At 41.3% G+C, this 24,389-nt stretch overlaps 1 protein-coding gene across 2 annotated transcripts; it reads left to right on the top strand.

Moving 5' to 3' along the window:
• The first annotated feature begins 3,493 nt into the window (after positions 1-3,493).
• On the top strand, positions 3,494-23,111 carry LOC110532575 (sushi, von Willebrand factor type A, EGF and pentraxin domain-containing protein 1). 2 transcript variants are annotated; one of them, XM_036988572.1, is made up of 15 exons: positions 3,494-3,615; positions 5,647-5,732; positions 5,909-6,097; positions 6,319-6,418; positions 6,718-6,791; positions 6,894-7,076; positions 7,732-7,905; positions 10,567-10,755; positions 10,975-11,074; positions 11,313-11,386; positions 11,489-11,671; positions 12,331-12,504; positions 20,515-20,523; positions 20,658-20,699; positions 21,433-23,111. In XM_036988572.1, exons 2-15 carry the CDS (start codon positions 5,657-5,659, stop codon positions 21,474-21,476), a joined length of 1,611 nt encoding a protein of 536 aa, XP_036844467.1. In that variant the 5' UTR covers positions 3,494-3,615; positions 5,647-5,656; the 3' UTR covers positions 21,477-23,111. The 2 variants fall into 2 exon arrangements, with proteins under 2 accessions (XP_036844467.1, XP_036844468.1); XM_036988573.1 differs by lacking the exons at positions 20,515-20,523; positions 20,658-20,699; positions 21,433-23,111 and adding an exon at positions 14,616-14,695.
• The last annotated feature ends 1,278 nt before the right edge of the window (positions 23,112-24,389 follow it).

Below are 24,389 nucleotides of genomic sequence, written 5' to 3'. Positions count from 1 at the left end.
ATTGTCGTCATATAACATATAACATATAACATCCTTCAGAGACATTAAAAATATAGAATTGGCTATCTACTTACCTATACAAAGGCTAAAGGTAGGATTATATTATATTTAATACATTTTAAATAGTCTTGACACAAAATAATAGTTTAAATCTAGGTGCCAGTGAGGATGTGAAGAGTTACAGTTAGCCACAGGAGGGCAGTAATGATTGTGTTATGGAAGTTTGAAACATCACATGGTCAATATGGTTTACATTATGAAAGGACCTTAAGTGACATCATGTAATCCTAAAATAAACATTTGCATTTCTTATCATAATGACACAATCACCTAATCGCTCACTAATATTGTTTTTTACAGGGAGACGGGAGTTTTTTTAAATGTATTTACCTGAGACAGATACTAATTCCCTACCCAACAGACCAGTGTCTGGTCTGCAGGGGGGATGTGTTATTTTATCATATATTTTAGCGGCAAAATACATAGTCTTGTTCATACATTTCCATCAATTATTTGTCTTAGGGTAGGCATATTAATTTGCCTGTATTGATCATCTGTAATGAATTCTCAGGGAGAAAAAGGTGTAGCTTCACACGCAGAGCACAGCAGGTGTTTCTTTCACCTTTGCAGAAGGCAGGAACCGTGGTCACAGGCAGGCAATACACAGGTAGGCAAACAGGCAGGTGAATCAAATCTAGGACTGAAGGCTATAACTGGTTCTCACAAACAAGCTAGGAAAAGGCTTAGTAGAGTCAAAACGAACAATACCTCACAAAGGCACAAACAGAATGAACTGAACTAAATAAGGAGCTGATGAGACCAGGTGACTAACTAACACAGGTGAAATCAATGAACAAAAATGAAAGACAGGGCTACATTCAAGAACACAAAGAAACAGGGCTACGCTCAAAAACACAACGAAACAGAACACAAGGTTGACTAAGGAAATACAGAACCTTACATCTAAACCATATCTATTGTGACTGTAAAACAGGAAGTCTCCTCCCTTACTGTGAATGATATTATAGAATAAAAAAAATTTGCTTTATGAGTCAGGTGACTTTCATTGCATTACTCAGGAATTCATAATGCGTATGTTCTTCCTGTGATTGATTAACTTGTCCGATGACTTTCTCAATCAAGCTTTTATTGCCCCGTATAAAAGCCTTATCTATTATGTTCGTCAGAGACACCGATAATATTTTCCATCAAGAAAAAGCCAGAGAAAAGTAAATGGAACTGAAAGAGCTTAAGTCAAAATGACACTTTATGAAATAATCTGTAATGGATAAGTTATTACAATTTAGTTTGTACAACGGAAAAATACTGAGTTGTGTGTCACGTGGTGATGAGATTAGGATCCATTTCCCCACGTGAGATTAGGATCCATTTCCAATTCCATGATGATTGTTATTTTATCCTTCCCAGGAACTCATACAATAAGACATTATATTCTATCCTTCCCAGGGACTCATACAATAAGACATTATATTCTATCCTTCCCAGGGACTCATACAATAAGACATGGTCACAGCATGAGAATTTGTTTTCAATGTCGACACTCAAAACAATGGAAAGCCAAACCCTCTAGACGTTGCCCAGAAATGACAAACCAATTCCAGTTCCTGCCCATTCTTTAAACTCATAACCTCAACATAAGTTTTCCATAGTGGTGTTTAGTGTGTGATAGATTATTGAATACTGTATATTAACATATCAGATGTAAACCTGTTGGTAAAAGATTCTGTAAGGAATGTATTTGCTGTAACTGTTTTAAGAACATGTTTGGATCTAGCAAAACTGTTCACGAGGAAGGAAGTGGTGACAATATTGCGTTAACCACAAAAAAGACGAGAATATTTGCAATATCTTACTTCTTGGAAACATGCCTAAAAGATGCAAATACTTTCCCCAGGTAGTTGGAAGCATATCTATGTCGTGGACAGATTGTGTCAGTGCAAAAAGGAGTGTCAGGAAATGGTGAAAGGTTCTGTTACTCAGCATGAGTCAAACTGAGGATTGTTCTACACACCACGTTTACTTGTGTTTCTAAATACCAAAGTGGTGATCATACATTATTTTACAATGCTGCCACTTTGTGGCTCAGCATTCCAATCCTTCAGTTCATATTGAGATGACCTGGACTGTTCTTACCTGGTATAAGGAAGATGCGTACTAATATGTTAATGATTGGATCACTATCAGATCTGAGCATCTGGCATCAATAGCTGGCATAGTGTTCATTAATTGTTTAACTGTCACAGAACAACGCTTAGATGCTGTTTGCTGGATGACACACAATGTTCTAAAACCATGTAGGCCTAGGCCTCATACCTTGCCTTGCGAAAGTATTCACCCCCTTGGCATTTTTCCTATTTTGTTGCCTTACAACCTGGAATTAAAATTGATTTTTGAGGGGTTTGTGTCATTTGATTTACACAACATGCCTACCACTTTGAAGATGCAAAATATTTTTTACTGTGAAACAAACAAGAAATAAGACAAAAAAACAGACAAAATCCCCAGAAAACTTGAGCGTGCAAAACTATTCACCCCCCCAAAGTCAATACTTTGGAGAGCCACCTTTTGCAGCAATTACAGCTGCAAGTCTCTTGGGATATGTCTCTATAAGCTTGGCACATCTAGCCACTGGGATTTTGGCCCACTTTTCAAGGCAAAACTGCTACAGCTCCTTCAAGTTGGATGTGTTCCTGCTAGTGTACAGCAATTTTTAATTCATACCACAGATTATCAATTGGATTGAGGTCTGGGCTTTGACTCGGCCATTCCAAGACATTTCCCCTTAAACAACTCAAGTGTTGCTTTAGCAGTATGCTTGGGGTCATTGTCCTGCTGGAAGGTGAACCTCTGTCCCAGTCTCAAATCTCTGCAAGACTGAAACATGTTTCCCTCAAGAATTTCCCTGTATTTACCGCCATCCATCATTCCTTCAATTCTGACCAGTTTCCCAGACCCTGGTGATGAAAAATATCCCCAAAGCATGATGCTGCCACCACCATGCTTCACTTTGGGGATAGTATTCTCGGGGTGATGAGAGGTGTTGGGTTTGTGCCAGACATAGCGTTTTCCTTGATGGCCAAAAAAGCTCAACTCTCATCTGACCAGAGTACCTTCTTCCATATGTTTGGGGAGTCTCCCACCGCCCTGACAATCACTTCTATTTGTGTTTTTATGTGCTATGCCTTTTTGTGCCCACTGCCCTTTCTCCCCAAATCGAAATGGGCACCAGCATCTCAGTGCAAGAGGTGTCACTGTAGTCCCTGGTTCGAATCCAGGCTGCATCACATCCGGCCGTGATTAGGAGTCCCCTAGGACGGTGCACAATTGGCCCAGCGTCGTCCGGATTCTGCCATCGTTGTAAATAAGAATTTGTTCTTAACTGACTTGCCTAATTAAATAAAGGTTCCATTTAAAAAATATATATATAAAAAAATGAATTGCTTGCTTACTGTCTCTTTATTAAGGACACGGCCCCTTGCTCCTGACAGGGAGGAGCAATGCCCTTAAACACAGGTGTAACACAAACGTCATGTTGCTAGCCAGGCAGACATAGTTTCAAGGTGAAGAAAGCCTACAGACCATTTGAACAATAAGGTAAGATTTTTCCAAATAACGCTGATAATTATTGTAAATTATTCTAGAAAGTGCCATGTACGCAAACACGGTAGCTAGAGATTCAGCTACAATTTGCCCTGCTTTCTAGTTAGCTAGGTGGTCCTACCCCATTCATAGACGCGACCTACCTTTATTGCTTTTTGATTAAGGTATCTTCAAAAACAGTACAGTATGTGGTATCTTCTTCCCAGACGCTCGATGTGATCGTTTGCGGTACCGTTTTTAAAACATAAGGAACGTAGCTATCCAACGTGGGCATTTCATATGATTCTTTACATAAATCTACGAGAGTTTCTTTAGTATTATGTTACTTTTCTTATGGTATGTATTCATTTGTGAACGTCAATCACCCGTTTCGTACAATATGTTACTCATTTGCAGTGGTACAGTATTTTTTTTTGCGAAACATATGTTACAAATTCCCATTTGTTGTGGCTAACGTTAGTTAGGTGGTTACTGCTAGTGTTAGCTAGCTCTCGGGATTAGAGGAAGGGTTATCCAAAATACTAAGTAGTTGCGAAGCTGCGGGTGTTGTCCATGATGAGATTCGAACACCCAACACGCTTGCCTTAAGTAACCTTCTATCATATGTAACCATACCAATCGTAACATATTTATTATTTCTAGCTGTCATGAAAGATAGTTCAGACTGGTCTCAGACTAGACGTAACATAGTTTAATCAAGGACACTCACATGAGTATTGTAACGACCCTGGGTTTATAAGCGCGGAAATCGACTCTGCCTCATATAAACCAGGGTCATTACAATATTAATTTGAGTGTCCTTGATTATACTATGTTACGTCTAGTCTGAGACCAGTCTGAACTATATTTCATGACAGCTAGAAATAATAAAACGGTTCAATTACTACACACCTTTTAATAGGGTCAGAGTTCCCACACGAACATATCTCCATTTTACAGCATGTGTTTACAAAAAAAGGCTAATTAGCGTTCTAGCATTCTCTTAATGTCTGTGTTGTAACTGGAAAAAATGCTGTCGGCTGCAAATGTGATAAAGCCAGTTAACTAAGTGTATATTTTGCATTTGTAATATGAAAGTAAAGGACTTTATGTTTTTAGAACCGTAACGTTATCGCAGTTTAGAATCGATTCACATTTTGTAGTATTTGGATGTTTTGGAAATAACATGCAAAGTCCTTGACAAGTTCACAATTTTACAACTGTTAGATGGTTCCTTACCCTATGGACCAGGAGAAACTGTAATTCGTGGTACAATTGTTTTTAAACCACCATTGCAAACGTTAGCAACTGCTAGCTAAAATCAATAGAAGTGATCATGAGAAACATGTCAATTACCTAAAATCAACTCTGTATTTGGTTTGATGGACCTTTTTTAAGGTGATTTGGCCATAACACAACATGCTCACATGCCCCCCATCACTTCCATTGATTTTTATCTAGGGTTGGCTGAAGTTAGCTGAAGTTTGTAATGGCTGTATAAAGAACTAAACCATGGGTTAGTTTCTCCTGGCCCATAGACTACTTTCAGAGTGAGGAGTCATCTAACATCAAGCTTTAAAATAGCGAACTACTCCTTTAAGCAGTAAAGGCTTTAAGGAATAACTGTAGGCTCCTTATGAGTACATTATTGGGCTAGCTAGGTCCCAGAGTCCAGTAACGTTCGTTAACATTTGGCAAACCTTATTGTGAGTGATATGTGTATTTCCTTGCCAGCAGTGTGATTAAGGCAAGTGGATATTTACCTAGCCGATCAAACGCAACAATTTAAAATGGAGTTGAGTGGCGACAAATGTGGGTGGACTGAAACTCCGACGTCACATATAATAATGTGTGCTATTATTTGGGTGCTGAAATCTCGTTTTTGATAACTTAAATTTGTGACGCCAGAGCTCGTATCGGCACGCTAGTCGCTAGTGGATAGTCGGCTAGTGGATATTGTGAGAAGTTGATACGCTTAGGTAGGCATCTGGCAAAACGAACAGTACAGAACAAGCAAACCAGGAAATTGTGTGCTGCTTGTTACAGAAAAGACGTCATGCAGCCCTCTAACGTCTGTTGGTCCTTGACGATATGGATGGTCCAGCTGGCCTTGACTGTTCTCACTGTTCAAGGTGGGGTCATATCTGTATAGAATCAGAATCCTATTTCTTTGTATCTCTCTCTTTCTACAGATGGTAGTTTGTCGCTTACACTACTACAGTTTGTGGGTTGAATTGAAAGTGTTGTCTCCTGTATTTGTTCACCTTGGTCATTAACATGAACTCAATTTTGTCTCCACCTCTTTCAGCTAAAAACTGTACCAAACCCATAGGAGGACCAAACATGGTTTTGTCAGATGCCTTCATCACGCAAGAGACATTTGTAGATGGCGCAAATGTCACTTTTAAGTGTGCAATTGGATATGCCAGTACAGGACGGTCTCCGCCAGTCACCTGTACTGCTGGCGTGTGGAGTGAAGTGAAACTGAAATGCGAAAGTAATATAATCGTCTATTTATTTTTGTTCTGGAAAGTTGTGCCATATTCTTGTAAATATTTCCAGTTTTTACTTACCCACTCAACTTGATATATTCATTGCCCATCCTTAAATCTAATTGAAATACTAGCCTGGAATTCTAACCCGTTTTGTGCTAAAATTCAACTCTTTCTCACTCCGTCATTTTGAAAGTCTGACTGATTTTCTCTATGGTTGTTTCAGGGAAGTCGTGTGGCAGCCCAGGAGAAGTGATGAACGGCCAGTTTAATCTCTCTGAGGGGATCTTGTTTGGAGACCAGGTAGTTGCTACCTGTAACACTGGGTCAGTGCTTTCTTCAGTCTTAGATGTTATTCAATGTTTTATTTTATTTTTTTAGAATTAACATGTCAACATTTTCACAAAGCTGTCCATTTGTTGGCCTAATTTAGTGATTTTTCCAAATAGGCCTTAATCAAACTTCCCCTCCCTAAAAGCTAAACAAAAAGTCTTTCAATTTCAGGCGTATTATCTGTCATTACTATTTTGATCAGGGCTGTGAACAGTCTCTGTTGTAACCCTTACTATCCTGAAAGCAAAGTTGTAAAAAGTGTCTTGTATTGTCTAATCTTTCTATATTTCAGCTATGTGCTTGTGGGCAGCGGTGTAAGGACCTGTATGGATGGAGGCTGGGATGGCAGAGTTCCTGTATGTGAAGGTTGGTAATCTGAAGGAGCGTGTCAAGTGAAAATAACATTAACAGTTCTGTGCATGTGCCTGAGTCATCTCTTCATAACTGCTGTTGTGCTCTAATCTGCAGTGGTGAAGTGTGGAAAGCCCCCAAACATTGTCAACGGTGGGCCTGTTGTCCCACCTGATGATACGTATGACTATGGAAGTGTAGTGCAATATGACTGTGAGAAGGATTACACTCTGGTTGGAACTAAATACATAACCTGCAGTGAGAATGGAGAATTCCAGCCAGCTCCACCGGAGTGTAAAAGTATGTTGAAAGCTTTCTTTTTCCCCTGTTTTTATAAGTATGATTGTTAATAAAACAATAATGAACTGCTTACACCAGGGGTGTCAAACTCACTCCATGGAGGGTCTACTGGTTTTCCTTTTAATTAAGATGAGCAGATGAGGGGGAGTTCCTTACTAACTAGTGACCTTAATTCATCAATCAAGTACAAGGGAGGAGAACCCGCAGACATTCAGCCTCCCATGGAATGAGTTTGACACAAGTTGCTTAAACTGATAAAATCTATTTGGGCTTCCACTTTTTTCCTCCACCACACAGTCATGATCAAGTTCCAGATGACCTCCTCTGAAAGATAAATGTGTAAATATCACAGTATCTAGCTTAATAAAATCAAACATTATCACAGATGTGCATGAGACAGGCAAGCAGTCTAAAGCATGTTTAATGTGTAGGCCTAATCTAATAACCATGATGCAACATTGAGCTCAGAGGAAGTAGGTTTCAATAGAATCTACCCTATTTATTTGATAATGATTAGTTGCATTATTCATAAATGGGGGATTATAACAACATTGTTTATTGCTTCAAGTAGTCTAAAACCAATAAATAATATACTTTTGTCATGTTGGTCACATCAAAACAGCAGCTAATGACACATGTTTGTTTACGTCTGCAGTGGTGTCATGTCCTCCTCCTGTTGTTGAGAATGGTGTTCGGATTGACGGCCGTCCCCCCTATACGTACATGTCTTTTGTGACGTATAGGTGTAATGCTGGATATGAGATGGAGGGACAAGACAGTCTGACCTGTGAAATAGAAGGCTGGTCAGCTCCTTACCCAACATGCAAAGGTAAGACTGATTTCACTGTTTGTTATTTAACACACTTTAGCCTAATATTTTAGCTCAGATATTTTGCATCATTTGGTGTTTATGACGGGAATACCAATGTGTCAGCAAACTGTCTTTTTTTAATGGAATTGACCTCTACTCATATAAACACATTGAGGTGTTTTTGATAAGAAAAGATGGTACATGTGTTAGTGTTCATGGTAGTTGTTGTTTTTCTCCATATGCATGCCTGTGCATAGCAACCTCTGGTATTTATCTTCCCTTTTTACACTTTATTTGTGATGGACTAGCTATTGGGTCCAACACCATTCTACTCCTTGGACCACACTGGCTCATTAAAGCATTTAAGAGATCATAACAGGAAAGTGTTATGACAGACCGGACAATAATAGTTAGTGGCCTAATTACAGTTGAAGTCGGAAGTTTACAAACACTTAGGTTGGAGTCATTAAAACGCGTTTTCAACCACTCCACAAATTTCTTGTTAACAAACTATAGTTTTGGCCAGTCGGTCAGGACATCTACTTTGTGCATGGCACAATTCTTCCAACAATTGTTTACAGACAGATTATTTCACTTATAATTCACTCTATCACAATTCCAGTGGGTCAGAACTTTACATGCACTAAGTTGCTGTGCCTTTAAACAGCTTGGAAAATTCCAGAAAATTGTGTCGTGGCTTTAGAAGCTTTTGATAGACTAATTGACATCATTTGAGTCAGTTGGAGGTGTACCTGTGGCTGTATTTCAAGGCCTACCTTCAAACTCAGTGCCTCTTTGCGTGACATAATGGGAAAATCAAAAGAAATCAGCCACGACCTCAGGAAGAAAAAAAAATGTAGACCACAAGTCCGGTTCATCCTTGGGAGCAATTTCCAAACGCCTGAAGGTACCACATTCATCTGTACAAACAAGAGTACGCAAGTATAAACACCATGGGACCACGCAGCCCTCATACCGCTCAGGAAGGAGACGCCTTCTGTCTCATATAGATGATTGTACTTTGGTGCAAAAAGTGCAAATCAATCCCAGAACAACAGCAAAGGACCTTGTGAAGATGCCAGAGGAAACGAGTACAAAAGTATCTATATCCACATTAAAAAGAGTCCTATACTGACATAACCTAAAAGTCTGCTTTGCAAGGCAGAAGCCACTGCTCCAAAACCACCATTAAAAAAAGGGGACATGGGGACAAAGATTGTACTTTTTGGAGAAATGGTCTGATGAAACAAAAAATAGAACTGTTTGGCCATAATGACCATCGTTATGTTTGGAGGAAAAAGGGGGAGGCTTGCAAGCCAAAACACCATCCCAACCGTGAAGAACGGGGGTGGCAGCATCATGTTGTGGGGGTGCTTGCTGCAGGAGGGACTGGTGAACTTCACAAAATAGATGGCACCACGAGGAGGAAAATGATGTGGATATATTGAAGCAACATCTCAAGACATCAGTCAGGAAGTTAAAGCTTGGTCGCAAATGGGTCTTCAATGGACAATAACCCCAAGCATACTTCCAAAGTTGTGGCAAAATGGCTTAAGGACAACAAAGTCAAGGTATTACAGTGGCCATCACAAAGCCCTGACCTCAATCCCATAGAACATTTCTGGGCAGAACTGAAAAAGCGTGTGCGAGCAAAGAGGCCTACAAACCTGACTCAGTTACAACAGTTCTGTCAGGAGGATTGGGCCAATATTCACCCATTTTATTGTGGGAAGCTTGTGGAAGGCTAACCGAAACGTTTGACCCAAGTTAAACAATTTAAAGGCAATGCTACCAAATACTAATTGAGTGTATATAAACTTTTGACCCACTGGGAATGTGATGAAAGAAATAATAGCTGAAATACACAATTAACTCTCCTATTATCCTGATACTTCACATTCTTAAAATAAAGTGGTGATCCTATCACGGAATCCAATCCGGCTGCACGCGTGCGTGCGCCATCATGCATAAATGCATTTTGCGCCCCCCCCCCCACACACATCAATCGTGATCATGATGCGCAGGTTAAAATATATCAAAACAAACTCTGAACCAATTATATTCATTTGGGGACAGGTCAAAAAACATTAAATATTTATGGCAATTTAGATGGCTAGCTTGCACTTGCTAGCAAATTTGTCCTATTTAGCTAGCTTGCTGTTGCTAGCTAATTTGTCCTGGGATATAAACATTTAGTTGTTATTTTACCTGAAATGCACAAGGTCCTCTACTCCGCCAATTAATCTACACATAACGATCAACCGACTCGTTTCTAGTCATTTCTCCTCCTTCCAGGCTTTTTCTTCCCTTGACTTTATATTGTGATTGGCATCTTTAATAAATTCGGTTCATTACCGCCACTGACCTCGTTCGTCTTTCAGTCACCCACGTGGGTATAACCAATGAGATGGCACGTGCCATCTGCTTCTATAAACCAATGCGGAAATGGAAGATGCAGGATTTGCAGAGCGATCTGCGTCACAAATAGAACGGACTTCTGTTTTAGGCCTTGGCAATGCAGATGCTCGTTGGCGCGCGCATAATTATTGAATAATATAGATTTCAACATTTATTTTGCAGCGCATGTGACAAGCGGTGTAGTCAGCCTGTAAGACTGTCTCCTGTATTTGTTCACCTTGGTCATTAACATGAACTAAATTTTGTCTCCACCTCTTTCAGCTAAAAACTGTTCCAAACCCATAGGAGGACCAAACATGGTTTTGTCAGATGCCTTCATCACGCAAGAGACATTTGTAGATGGCGCAAATGTCACTTTTCAGTGTGCAATTGGATATGCCAGTACAGGACGGTCTCCGCCAGTCACCTGTACTGCTGGCGTGTGGAGTGAAGTGAAACTGAAATGCGAAAGTAATATAATCGTCTATTTATTTTTGTTCTGGAAAGTTGTGCCATATTCTTGTAAATATTTCCAGTTTTTACTTACCCACTCAACTTGATATATTCATTGCCCATTTTTAAATCTAATTGAAATACTAGCCTGGAATTCTAACCTGTTTTGTGCTAACATTCAACTCTTTCTCACTGTCATTTTGAAAGTCTGACTGGTTTTCTCTATGGTTGTTTCAGGGAAGTCGTGTGGCAGCCCAGGAGAAGTGATGAACGGCCAGTTTAATCTCTCTGAGGGGATCTTGTTTGGAGACCAGGTAGTTGCTACCTGTAACACTGGGTCAGTGCTTTCTTCAGTCTTAGATGTTATTCAATGTTTTATTTTATTTTTTTAGAATTAACATGTCAACATTTTCACAAAGCTGTCCATTTTTTGGCCTAATTTAGTGATTTTTCCAAATAGGCCTTAATCAAACTTTGAAGCTGTGAGCTGTGAACAGTCTCTGTTGTAACCCTTACTATCCTGAAAGCAAAGTTGTAAAAAGTGTCTCGTATTGTCTAATCTTTCTATATTTCAGCTATGTGCTTGTGGGCAGCGGTGTAAGGACCTGTATGGATGGAGGCTGGGATGGCAGAGTTCCTGTATGTGAAGGTTGGTAATCTGAAGGAGCGTGTCAAGTGAAAATAACATTAACAGTTCTGTGCATGTGCCTGAGTCATCTCTTCATAACTGCTGTTGTGCTCTAATCTGCAGTGGTGAAGTGTGGAAAGCCCCCAAACATTGTCAACGGTGGGCCTGTTGTCCCACCTGATGATACGTATGACTATGGAAGTGTAGTGCAATATGACTGTGAGAAGGATTACACTCTGGTTGGAACTAAATACATAACCTGCAGTGAGAATGGAGAATTCCAGCCAGCTCCACCGGAGTGTAAAAGTATGTTGAAAGCTTTCCTTTTCCCCTGTTTTTATAAGTATGATTGTTAATAAAACAATAATGAACTGCTTACACCAGGGGTGTCAAACTCACTCCATGGAGGGCCTACTGGTTTTCCTTTTAATTAAGATGAGCAGATGAGGGGGAGTTCCTTACTAACTAGTGACCTTAATTCATCAATCAAGTACAAGGGAGGAGAACCCGCAGACATTCAGCCTCCCATGGAATGAGTTTGACACAAGTTGCTTACACTGATAAAATCTATTTGGGCTTCCACTTTTTTCCTCCACCACACAGTCATGATCAAGTTCCAGATGACCTCCTCTGAAAGACAAATGTGTAAATATCACAGTATCTAGCTTAATAAAATCAAACATTATCACAGATGTGCATGAGACAGGCAAGCAGTCTAAAGCATGTTTAATGTGTAGGCCTAATCTAATAACCATGATGCAACATTAAGCTCAGAGGAAGTAGGTTTCAATAGAATCTACCCTATTTATTTGATAGATAATGATTAGTTGCATTATTCATAAATGGGTGATTATAACAACATTGTTTATTGCTTCAAGTAGTCTAAAACCAATAAATAATATACTTTTGTCATGTTGGTCACCTCAAAACAGCAGCTAATGACACATGTTTGTTTACGTCTGCAGTGGTGTCATGTCCTCCTCCTGTTGTTGAGAATGGTGTTCGGATTGACGGCCGTCCCCCCTATACGTACATGTCTTTTGTGACGTATAGGTGTAATGCTGGATATGAGATGGAGGGACAAGCCAGTCTGACCTGTGAAATAGAAGGCTGGTCAGCTCCTTACCCAACATGCAAAGGTAAGACTGATTTCACTGTTTGTTATTTAACACTTTAGCCTAATATTTTAGCTCAGATATTTTGCATCATTTGGTGTTTATGACGGGAATACCAATGTGTCAGCAAACTGTCTTTTTTTTAATGGAATTGACCTCTACTCATAAACACGTTGAGGTGTTTTTGATAAGAAAAGATGGTACATGTGTTAGTGTTCATGGTAGTTGTTTTCTCCATATGCATGCCTGTGCATAGCAACCTCTGGTATTTATCTTCCCTTTTTACACTTTATTTGTGATGGACTAGCTATTGGGTCCAACACCATTCTACTCCTTGGACCACACTGGCTCATTAAAGCATTTAAGAGATCATAACAGGAAAGTGTTATGACAGACCGGACAATAATAGTTAGTGGCCTAATTACAGTTGAAGTCGGAAGTTTACATACACTTAGGTTGGAGTCATTAAAACGCGTTTTCAACCACTCCACAAATTTCTTGTTAGCAAACTATAGTTTTGGCCAGTCGGTCAGGACATCTACTTTGTGCATGGCACAATTCTTCCAACAATTGTTTACAGACAGATTATTTCACTTATAATTCACTCTATCACAATTCCAGTGGGTCAGAACTTTACATACGCTAAGTTTACTCTGCCATGTCAATTGGAGGTGTACCTGTGGCTGTATTTCAAGGCCTACCTTCAAACTCAGTGCCTCTTTGCGTGACATGGGAAAATTAAAAGAAATCAGCCACAACCTCAGAAAGAAAAAAAAAATGTAGACCACAAGTCTGGTTCATCCATGGGAGCAATTTCCAAACACCACGTTCATCTGTACAAACAATAGTATGCAAGTATAAACACCATAGCCATGCAGCCGTCATACCACTCAGGAAGGAGACGCCTTCTGTCTCATATAGATTGTACTTTGGTGCGATGTGCAAATCAATCGCAGAACAACAGCAAAGGATCTTGTGAAGATGCCGGAGGAAACGAGTACAAAAGTATCTATATCCACATTAAAACGAGTCCTATACTGACGTAACCTAAAAGTCCGCTTTGCAAGGAAGAAGCCACTGCTCCAAACCCGCCATTAAAAAAAGGGGACATGGGGACAAAGATTGTATTTTTGGAGAAATGTCCTCTGGTCTTATGAAACAAAAATATAACTGTTTGGCCATAATGACTATCGTTATGGAGGATAAAGCGGAAGCTTGCAAGCCAAAGAACACCATCCCAACCGTGAAGCACGGGGGTGGCAGCATCATGTTGTGGGGGTGCGTGCTGAAGGAGGGACTGGTGAACTTCACAAAATAGATGACATCACGAGGAGGAAAATGATGTGGATATATTGAAGCAACATCTCAAGACATCAGTCAGGAAGTTAAAGCTTGGTCGCAAATGGGTCTTCAATGGACAATAACCCCAAGCATACTTCCAAAGTTGTGGCAAAATGGCTTAAGGGCAACAAAGTCAAGGTATTACAGTGGCCATCACAAAGCCCTGACCTCAATCCCATAGAACATTTCTGGGCAGAACTGAAAAAGCGTGTGCGAGCAAAGAGGCCTACAAACCTGACTCAGTTACAACAGTTCTGTCAGGAGGATTGGGCCAATATTCACCTATTTTATTGTGGGAAGCTTGTGGAAGGCTAACCGAAACGTTTGACCCAAGTTAAACAATTTAAAGGCAATGCTACCAAATACTAATTGAGTGTATATAAACTTTTGACCCACTGGGAATGTGATGAAAGAAATAATAGCTGAAATACATAATTCACTCTCCTATTATCCTGACACTTCACATTCTTAAAATAAAGTGGTGATCCTAACTGACTTATCACGGAATCCAATCCGGCTGCACGCGTACGCCATCGTGCATAAATGCATTTTGTCTTCTATTTTAGGCCTTGGCAACGCAGATGCTCGTTAGCGTGTGCATAATAATTTAATAATATAGATTTCTAACTTTATTTTGCAGAACACACGACACAAGCGGTGGTCAGCCTGTATGACAGGGAATTTTTACTCTGATTTTAAATGTCAGAAATGAACATGAAAACCTGCGTTTAAATGTATTTGGCTAAGGTGTATGTTAACTTCTGATTTCAACTGTATATGTAATTTCTTTATAGCCCTTTTGACTACAACAAACCCCACTACTGCGGCTACTAAGATGTCCACAGTAAGAGTGTTTTGATAATGCTTGGCACAATCCTAATCTGTTTGTTTTTTATATATATAAAAATCACTTACTTTGTTTATTTGGTACCACCCAGTCACGAAAAAGGATTGTTCCTATAGATAGTGAGTCACGTGGCTTGCTATATAAAGCAGGCATCGAGGCATTCGGTTACTGTTCGATTGAACATTTAGAATGGGTAAAACGAGTGACCAATGCGACTGAGCGTGGTATGATCGTCAGTGCCAGGTGTGCCGGATCCAGTATCTAAGAAACGGTAGCCGGGCTTCTCCCGCACTAGGCTTTTCACGCACAACAGTGTCTAGGATTTATCAAGAATGGTGCTACGTGCAAAAAAACATCCAGTCAGCGGCAGTCATGTGGGCGAAAACAGCTTGCTGATGAGGGAGGTTGAAGGAGAATGGCAAGAATCATGTAAGCTAACAGGCAGGCAACAAGCAAATAATGGCAGTACAACAGTGGTATGTAGAACGGCATCTCGGACAGACACAACTCATCGGTCACGGATGGGCTATTGCAGCAGGCGACCACACCAGGTCCAACTCTTATCAGCTAAAAACAAGAGGAGGCACGTGATCACCAACACTGGATAATTGAGGAGTGGAAAAACATTGCCTGGAACATGAGTTTGTTCAGTTTACTTGAGTTGCCTGTGCAGTCCGCAGACCTCAACCCATTAGAGCAGCTTTGGGATTAAATGAAACCGGCAGCATGAATGTGCCGCCGCCCAGTCTGCAGAAACTGCGTGATGCTGTCGCTTCGTCATGGACCAACATCCCTGTGGAATGTTTCCGACACTTTGTATAATGTCCCGAATAATTCAGGCTATTCTGGAGTCAAAGGGGGGTCTGACCTGGTACTAATGGGTGTACCTAATAAACTGATATTTCCATGACTGACCAGGTGAATCCAGGTGAAAGCTATGATCCCTTATTGATTTCACCTGTTAAATCCACTTCAGTGTATATGAATGGGAGGAGAACGTTTAAAGGATTTTTAAGCATTGAGACAGATTCTGTATGTGTGCCATTCAGATGGTGAATGGGCAAGACAAAATATTTGTGCCTTTTGAATGGGGTATGGTAGTAGGTGCCAGGCGCATCGTTTTGAGTGTGTCAAGAACTGCAACACTACTGTGTTTTCACACTCAACAGTTTTATTTTATTTTACCTTTATTTAACTAGGCAAGTCAGTTAAGAACAAATTCTTATTTTCAATGACGGCCTAGGAACAGTGGGTTTCCCGTGTGTAATGGTCCACCACCCAATGGACAACCGGCCAACTTGACAACTGTGGGAAGCATTGGAGTCAATATGGACCAGCTATGGACCAGCATCCCTGTGGAACGCTTTCAACATGTTGTAGAACCTATGCTGATGGTTAAAGGGGGTGCGACTCAATGTTTTGTACACTCGGTGTACTGTATATAGCCGAGCAATGGCTTTGCTTCTGACCCCTCATGTTCTTCTCCATAGCATTACCTAGCCTACCCGGAGAAGTCAAGTAGGAAAGCTGCCGTTACCGTTAATATTACTCGCCAATGTGCAATCATTGGACAATAAATTAGATGAGGTACGATTACGAATATCCTACCAACGGGACATAAACTGTAATATCCTATGTTTCACTAAATCGTGGCTGAATGACGACATGGATATTCAGCTAGCAGGATATACGCTGCATCGGCAGGATAGAACCACACACTCCGGTAAGACGAGGGGTGGTGGTCTGTGCATATTTGTAAACAACAGCTGGCCACACTACTTGCCTAGAGTTCTCAGCTATACTTTTCGTGGCTGTTTATTTACCACCACAAACAGATGCTGGCACTAAGACCACACTCAGTCAGCTGTATAAGGAAATAAGCAAACAGGAAACCACTCACCCAGAGGCGGCGCTCCTAGTGGCCGGAGACTTTAATGCAGGGGAACTTAAATCAGTTCTACCAAATCTCTATCAATTTTTTAATGTGCAACCAGAGGGAAAAAAAATCTAGATCACCTGTACTCCACACACAGAGACGCGTACAAAGCTCTCCCTTGCCCTCCATTTGGTAAATCCGACCACAACTCTATCCTCCTGATTCCTGCTTACAAGCAAAAATTAAAGCAGGAAGCACCAGTGACTCGTTATGTAAAAAAAGTGGTCAGATGAAGCAGATGCTAAACTACAGGACTGTTTTGCTATCACAGACTGGAACATGTTCCGGGATTCTTCAGATGACATTGAGGAATACACCACATCAGTCACTGGCTTTATCAATAAGTGCATCGAGGACGTCGTCCCCACAGTGACTGTACGTACATACCCCAACCAGAAGCCATGGATTACAGGCAACATTCACACTGAGCTAAAGGGTAGAGCTGCTGCTTTTAAGGTGCGGGACTCTAACCCGGAAGCTTACAAGGAATACCGCTATGCCCTGCGACGAACCATCAAAAAGGCAAAGCGTCAATACAGGGCTAAGATTGAATCATACTACACCGTCTCCGACACTCGTCGGATGTGGCAGGGCTTGCAAACTATTACAGGCTACGAAGGGAAGTACAGCCGTAAGCTGCCCAGTGATGCAAGCCTACCAGACGAGCTAAATCACTTCTATGCTCGCTTTGAGGCAAGCAACACTGAGGCATGCATGAGAGCATCAGCTGTTCCGGACGACTGTGTGATCACGCTCTCTGTAACCGACGTGAGTATAACCTACACAAGGCTGCGGGGCCAGACGGATTACCAGGATGTGTGCTCCGGGCATGTGCTGACCAACTGGCAGGTGTCTTCACTGACATTTTCAACATGTCCCTGATTGCGTCTGTAATACCAACATGTTCCAAGCAGACCACCATAGTGCCTTTGCCCAAGAACACTAAGGCAACCTGCCAAAATGACTACAGACCCGTAGCACTCACGTCCAAAGTGCTTTGAAAGGCTGGTAATAGCTCACATCAACACCATTATCCCAGAAACCCTAGACACTCCAATTTGCATACCGCCCAAACAGATCCACAGATGATGCAATCTCTATTGCACTCCACACTGCCCTTTCCCACCTGGACAAAAGGAACACTTATGTGAGAATGCTGTTCATTGACTACAGCTCAGCCTTCAACACCATAGTATTCTCAAAGCTCATCACTAAGCTAAGGAACCTGGGACTTAAACACCTCCCTCTGCAACTGGATCCTGGACTTCCTGACGGGCCGCCCCCAGGTGGTGAGGGTAGGTAGCAACACATCTGCCATGCTGATCCTCAACACTGGAGCACCCCAGAGGTGCGTGCTCAGGCTCCCTGTTTACCCACGACTGCATGGCCAGGCACGACTCCAACACCATCATTAAGTTTGCAGATGACCCTGTGGGTAAACAGGGAGCCTGAGCACGCACCTCTGGGGTGCAGTGGAGCAGGTTGAGAGCTTCAAAGACCCCAGCCACCCCAGTCATAGACGGTTCTCTCTACTACCGCATAGCAAGCGGTACCAGAGTGCAAAAAGGCTTCAACAGTTTTTACCCCCACGCCGTAAGACTCCTGAACAGGCAACCAAATGGTTACCCGGACTATTTGCATTGTGTGCCCCCCCCAACCCCTCCTTTACGCTGCTGCTACGCTCTGTTTTATCATATATGCATAGTCACTTTAACTATACATTCATGTACGTACTACCTCAATTGGTCCGATCAACCAGTGCCATGCACATTGGCTAACCGGGCTATCTGCATTGTGTCCCACCATCCGCCAAACCCTCTTTTTACACTACTGCTACTCTGTTCATCATACACTGCTCAAAAAAATAAAGGGAACACTAAAATAACACATCCTAGATCTGAATGAATGAAATATTCTTATTAAATACTTTTTTCTTTACATAGTTGAATGTGCTGACAACAAAATCACACAAATTATCAATGGAAATCAAATTTATCAACCCATGGAGGTCTGGATTTGGAGTCACACTCAAAATTAAAGTGGAAAACCACACTACAGGCTGATCCAACTTTGATGTAATGTCCTTAAAACAAGTCAAAATGAGGCTCAGTAGTGTGTGTGTGTGTGGCCTCCACGTGCCTGTATGACCTCCTTACAACGCCTGGGCATGCTCCTGATGAGGCCAACTCCTGGACAGTCTGTGGTGTAACGTGGTGTTGGTGGGTGGAGCGAGACATGATGTCCCAGATGTGCTCAATTGGATTCAGGTCTGGGGAATGGGCGAGCCAGTCCATAGCATCAATGCCTTCCTCTTGCAGGAACTGCTGACACACTCCAGCCACATGAGGTCTAGCATTGTCTTGCATTAGGAGGAACCCAGGGCCAACCGCACCAGCATATGGTCTCACAAGGGGTCTGAGGATCTCATCTCGGTACCTAATGGCACGTCTGTCACATGTGCTCAGTGTGGACCTGCTTTCATCTGTGAAGAGCACAGGGCGCCAGTGGCGAATTTGCCAATCTTGGTGTTCTCTGGCAATTGCCAAAAGTCCTTCACGTTGTTGGGCTGTAAGCACAACCCCCACCTGTGGACGTCGGGCCCTCATACCACCCTCATGGAGTCTGTTTATGACCGTTTGAGCAGACACTTGCACATTTGTGGCCTGCTGGAGGTCATTTTGCAGGGCTCTGGCAGTCCTCCTCCTTGCACAAAGAAGTGGTCTGTGGTCCCCACCTGCAGAACCACTCCTTTATTGGGGGTGTCTTGCTAATTGCCTATAATTTCCACCTGTTGTCTATTCCATTTGCACAACAGCATGTGAAATTTATTGTCAATCAGTGTTGCTTCCTAAGTGGACAGTTTGATTTCACAGAAGTGTGATTGACTTGGAGTTACATTGTGTTGTTTAAGTGTTCCCTTTATTTTTTTGAGCAGTGTATATGCATAGTCACATTAACCATACCTACATGTACATACTACCTCAATAAGCCTGACTAACAGGTGTCTGTATATAGCTTTGCTACTGTTATTTTCACATTTATTTTTACTGTTTTATTTCATTACACACCCACACACTTTTTTTCGCACTATTTTCGCACTATTGGTTAGAACCTGTAAGTAAGCATTTCACTGTAAGTATTCGGCGCACATGACAAATAAACTTTGATTTGATCAGAGTGCCTTTTGTACAGCTGAATAACTTTCACATATTTGTTTTAGTGTTGACAGAGAGAAGATATTATGCCAACACTTTGTCACCGAACACATTAACTCATTGTATTAGCCTAACCTTTGATCCTTTGTGGTAATAGTCTGAGGCTTTTGAATGACCTTAACACCAAGTTAATGTCAGTCTCTGGCTGAGGTGAAGAATCGTCATTGGTTCTGTGTGGTATACACAGCCTAGTATGCTCACTAAATTCCCCTAGTTATTTGTCTAAACTTCCATTGACACTTGAATTATACATTCAAATGTAATCTGGACGGCATCCAGTGGTAGTTTATGGTGTCTTTTCTCCATCAGACTCTCCTTCACCTGAAACAAAGGATTGATTGTGATCTGAATATATGTAACAATGTACCTGTCAAGTGGTCATGGAGAAAATCTTAACCCATATCAAATGCATGAAGTTATCCTCACTCTGTCCTCACAAATGGCTGAATCCTACCTTGAGCTGTGTGAGCTCATGGCCTCTAACACGGAAATAATGTGTTGAATGTGTTGAAGTGTAACACTAGTTTCTTCACCGGCATGCCAAGCCACTAACACCACCTCATTCTTTCACTACATTATTTCATTTGTTTTATCCAACATCCGTATTCTGTATTTAGTAATTGTTAAATCTGTGTGTTCTCTCTCTCTTTTTTATGTAACCGATCGTGTACCTGACGCCACTCATACAACCCCAGACACCAACAGTAAGCGATCACCCAGTTGCTTTTCATCTTTTTGTTGTAGCTATATGATTTTCTCTTTGATTTCAAGTCGTATTTTGGTGATTTCAGCTTCACTGCAAATTCATGTCACCTTCCTTCTGTTTGTTTATTTACAGACAATGCTGGGAAAATAGTAGGCAGTTTTGGAGGTGTACTTGGTAAGTTTCAGCAGATTCTTTTAATTTTTTTATGACGAGCAATGTGGATAACAATATCAGTCAAGGAAGAGACTATAGTCTATTACAGTCCAACATCAGAGGTCCCAGACGTGCTTAATGGGATTGAGATCCTGGCTCTTTGCTGGCTGTGGCAGAACACTGACATTCCTGGATTGCAGGAAATCACGCACAGAACGAGCAATATAGCTGGTGGTTACTGGCCCAACGCTCTTAACTGCTAGGCTACTTGCCGGGGAAGTCGCTCAGGTGGTGGGCATTGGGCAAAGCTGGTGGTTTTGTGAGGGCTTGGCTACCTGGTCATCTAGAAATAGTCATGATTACTAGAGTTTTTGTGTTACAGCTCTCGGTGGCTACTCAGGAAATGTGGCCACTAAAAACTCAGACAGTGTTTATGAGCATACATTTTGATTTAATTTGAGATAATAAGGAAAGATGGGTGATTGAGAATTAATTAGAATAATGCTAAATGTTTATTTGGAATGGTGAGCAATGATGACTTTTTGAACGTTGAACTGAAACATAATGATCTCAAACTTGGCTTCAAGCTGACATGTTGTGGCAGCTGTTCAGTGATGATATGTGTCAAAGTCCAACAGATTTATCCAGTTTGTGCTCCACAGGTCCACCATGTTGGTTTTGTAAAAAAAAAAATGCTGGGCAGATGGTTATTATCAGTGTATAAAGAAATGTATTTTTGCGGTGTCTTTTTCAGTGCCAAGTCTTCTACTTTACCTCAGTCTCCTCCTGCTTCATTGAGAAGGAAGGAGTCACAGAAAAATGGCTGCTGTGAATCTACCACCCTCCCAAACAGCGGGAATGGTCCATATACTTTAAAAGGATATGGATATCACATGATGATTAGAAACCTCCCGATGAAGAATCTATTGGTTCACTTCCATTTGGAAGCTTGTGCTTAAGGAGTGGCCTAACTTGATTACTTGTATGTTTCCAGTGTACTTCACATCACTCCTAGTCTGATCCTGATATAACTCATTGCAACATTCTCATGTTAAAATTCACCCATATGTAGGGTCGCTGCTTTTCTGGGTGAACTTGCCTCACAAAGCCAATTTTGCCACCTCTGGGGGGGGGGGGGGGGGGGGGGGGAGAAATTGAAGGAAATCATATCTGTTAAGATAAACAAAACATTTGTAATTTAGTTGATGCTCTTATCCAGAGCAACTTACAGTAGTGAGTGCATACATTTCCATACAAGACCCACAAGGTCTTTATATGTAAGTCACACCATCAAAGGCCACCACTGGTTTGATAGACCAGGTTGCAGATGTGTTGAACCTATCCTATAGCTCATGAACATCTGGTTCAATGAGAATCAATGGGCTTTCACCAAGTTTCGCTCTAGTCATTGATGAGTCTTAATTCTGTTATTGTGACGTGAATCTGAAAAGCTTGGATTTATTAGGATAACTCTTGGCACACCGGAGACAATGAATGCTAAAGGAATTGATGCTTTATACTTATTTTGTAAAGTGCTAGTTCTTTGAGGGATCAAGGACTCTTGCTCATGATCCAGCTTTGGAGTCTTTTATTTGCACTTATTTTGCAGTTCTACTGTAGATAAGCCAATGAAATATTTTGTAAATTAATGTAAATAAGTTTTAATGAAACTGTTGCAAGAGTCTCTTCCAACAGGACCACTGGATCATGGTGTTCTATAGGAAAGAAACCTGTAGCTCTCTGTAAAATCAGGCTCAGCTTAGTGCATTTTGAATGTTCAACGTGCTCTGGATTCTTCACTATGCCTTGTCAAGGGAAAATACCAAACATTCTGCAGTTGTAGCCTTTATTTCTTTTATATTATCTTGACAGACATTTCCCACTGCCCTTTTTATTCCATTGCTCTTTTACAGGCTTTCCTAATGAAAGTAACAGATTTAATATGTTGTGTGAGAACTAATAGCACTTGTTTTCATAACACTAGGGGTTGCTTCATATATGAAAGCAGGTTCTTATTTAGTAGGGCAAGTTTAGAATGTTGCAAATAAAAGTATAATAAATATTGGAGTTCAGTGTCTATTGTATAGTCCATTTGAATTAGCTTTGTTCTGATCAATGTACCTTACTAAGTAAGCAGATCGGTGTTAAACATAACCAAACAAGAGAATTTTCATCCTTTTTCCATAAATGTCATCTTTCATTTGATCTTTGAAACCTCAATATCCAACAGAGGAGCACAGAATTCACAAAATGAAGTATTAATGTGTGAAGTATTCTGTGGATCTCACCTCTGTCCCTATATGCTGTACTTTTCTGGAACCTGTTCAATTATCAGTGTGGAACCACTTTAAACTAGTATGTTGTGGGCAGCCGGTTATGAAACACATGTTTGTTGCACTTGTTTGATTCAAATAAATGTAATGTACCAATCAATTAAACCTCCATCTTTCTCCACGGGTTAATATTGATACTATAGACTTAGGCATCGCATCTTAGTATCTAAATGTACATTTGTAATTTAGCAGTGTTCTCATCCAGATCGACTTATCACACTATTCAATCCGTAGCGCTGAAAATCCGCTTAATAGGGCAATTGACAATTAAAGGCAATGTTCCAGCGGTTGTGGAGACCGCATTCTCGCAAACGCTGCATATGTCCGCTCAATCGCAAATTACCTTTACATTTTAACACGGATCTTCTGCGATATGGATTGAATCCAGCCCTTAGTGAGCTAGAGGGGACAACAACTTCTCAGTCATAAGGGCCAAGAGATCAAAGGTGGCTCAAGGTTTAGGTATAGCACCATGGTCTTGTAGTGCATGCACGCTTTGACAGAAGGCCAGTGGAGGAACTGTGCGAAGGAGCAGGGTGACATGGGAGAACTTTGGAAGGTTGAACACCAGGTGGGCTCCATCTTGAAGTAGTCAACATCTTTGTATCTGTCCGATTATGGCGTTCTGGATAAATTGCAGGGGATATCTCTCCCATTATGGCATCTGTGAGAGCATAGGCAGCGCCACTGAGACCATCTCCATTTTGAAGTAATCAGTTTTCTTCTACATCTATGAATTGGTAAACTAACTTAAAGGGTGCATACTGCCACCTGAAGTGTGTTGTTTGAGCAGGTACAAAGCCAAGGTTTGTGATTTACTGCCAACTGCAGTTGTGGAATGTTCACACACAAGTATAATTATTTGGATGATCCATAGAGATTGATAGATGCCTCTAGTGGCCAAAAGGCAGTTTTTTAGCATGGGCAGTGCTATTGAGTGCTTCCCCTATTTGTATGTAGTCAACTGGGTGGTACTTCCAACTTTATTGGCTGTTCCATCCCACTAATCTTGTTGTAGTCATGCCCAACCGGGTCATCAGGAGGGATCAGCTAATCATGACAAATTGACTACTTTGAAATTAAGACTGCCTGAATGGTTCTTCCCGTGTGCTTACAGACACCATAATGGGAACTATATAGGGATGCTTTCTCTAGCATTCTCTATGGGCTGATCCCTCCCGGTGACCTGGATGGAATTTTGTGATCCTTCCTTAACCCATAGGAAGTCCTTCCCAGTTGACTAGTTCAAAATGGTGAAAGTCCTCAATAACACTGCCCATGCAAATGTAACAGTATAGCTTCCGTCCCTCTCCTCGCCCCTACCTGGGCTCGAACCAGGGACCCTCTGCACACATCGACAACATCCACCCTCAAAGCA

Source organism: Oncorhynchus mykiss, chromosome 9, assembly GCF_013265735.2.
Source record: "Oncorhynchus mykiss isolate Arlee chromosome 9, USDA_OmykA_1.1, whole genome shotgun sequence".
Classification (NCBI taxonomy): Eukaryota; Metazoa; Chordata; class Actinopteri; order Salmoniformes; family Salmonidae; genus Oncorhynchus; species Oncorhynchus mykiss.
The sequence above is the reverse complement of the archived record's forward strand: the minus strand, read 5'-3'. Positions and strand labels throughout refer to the sequence as shown.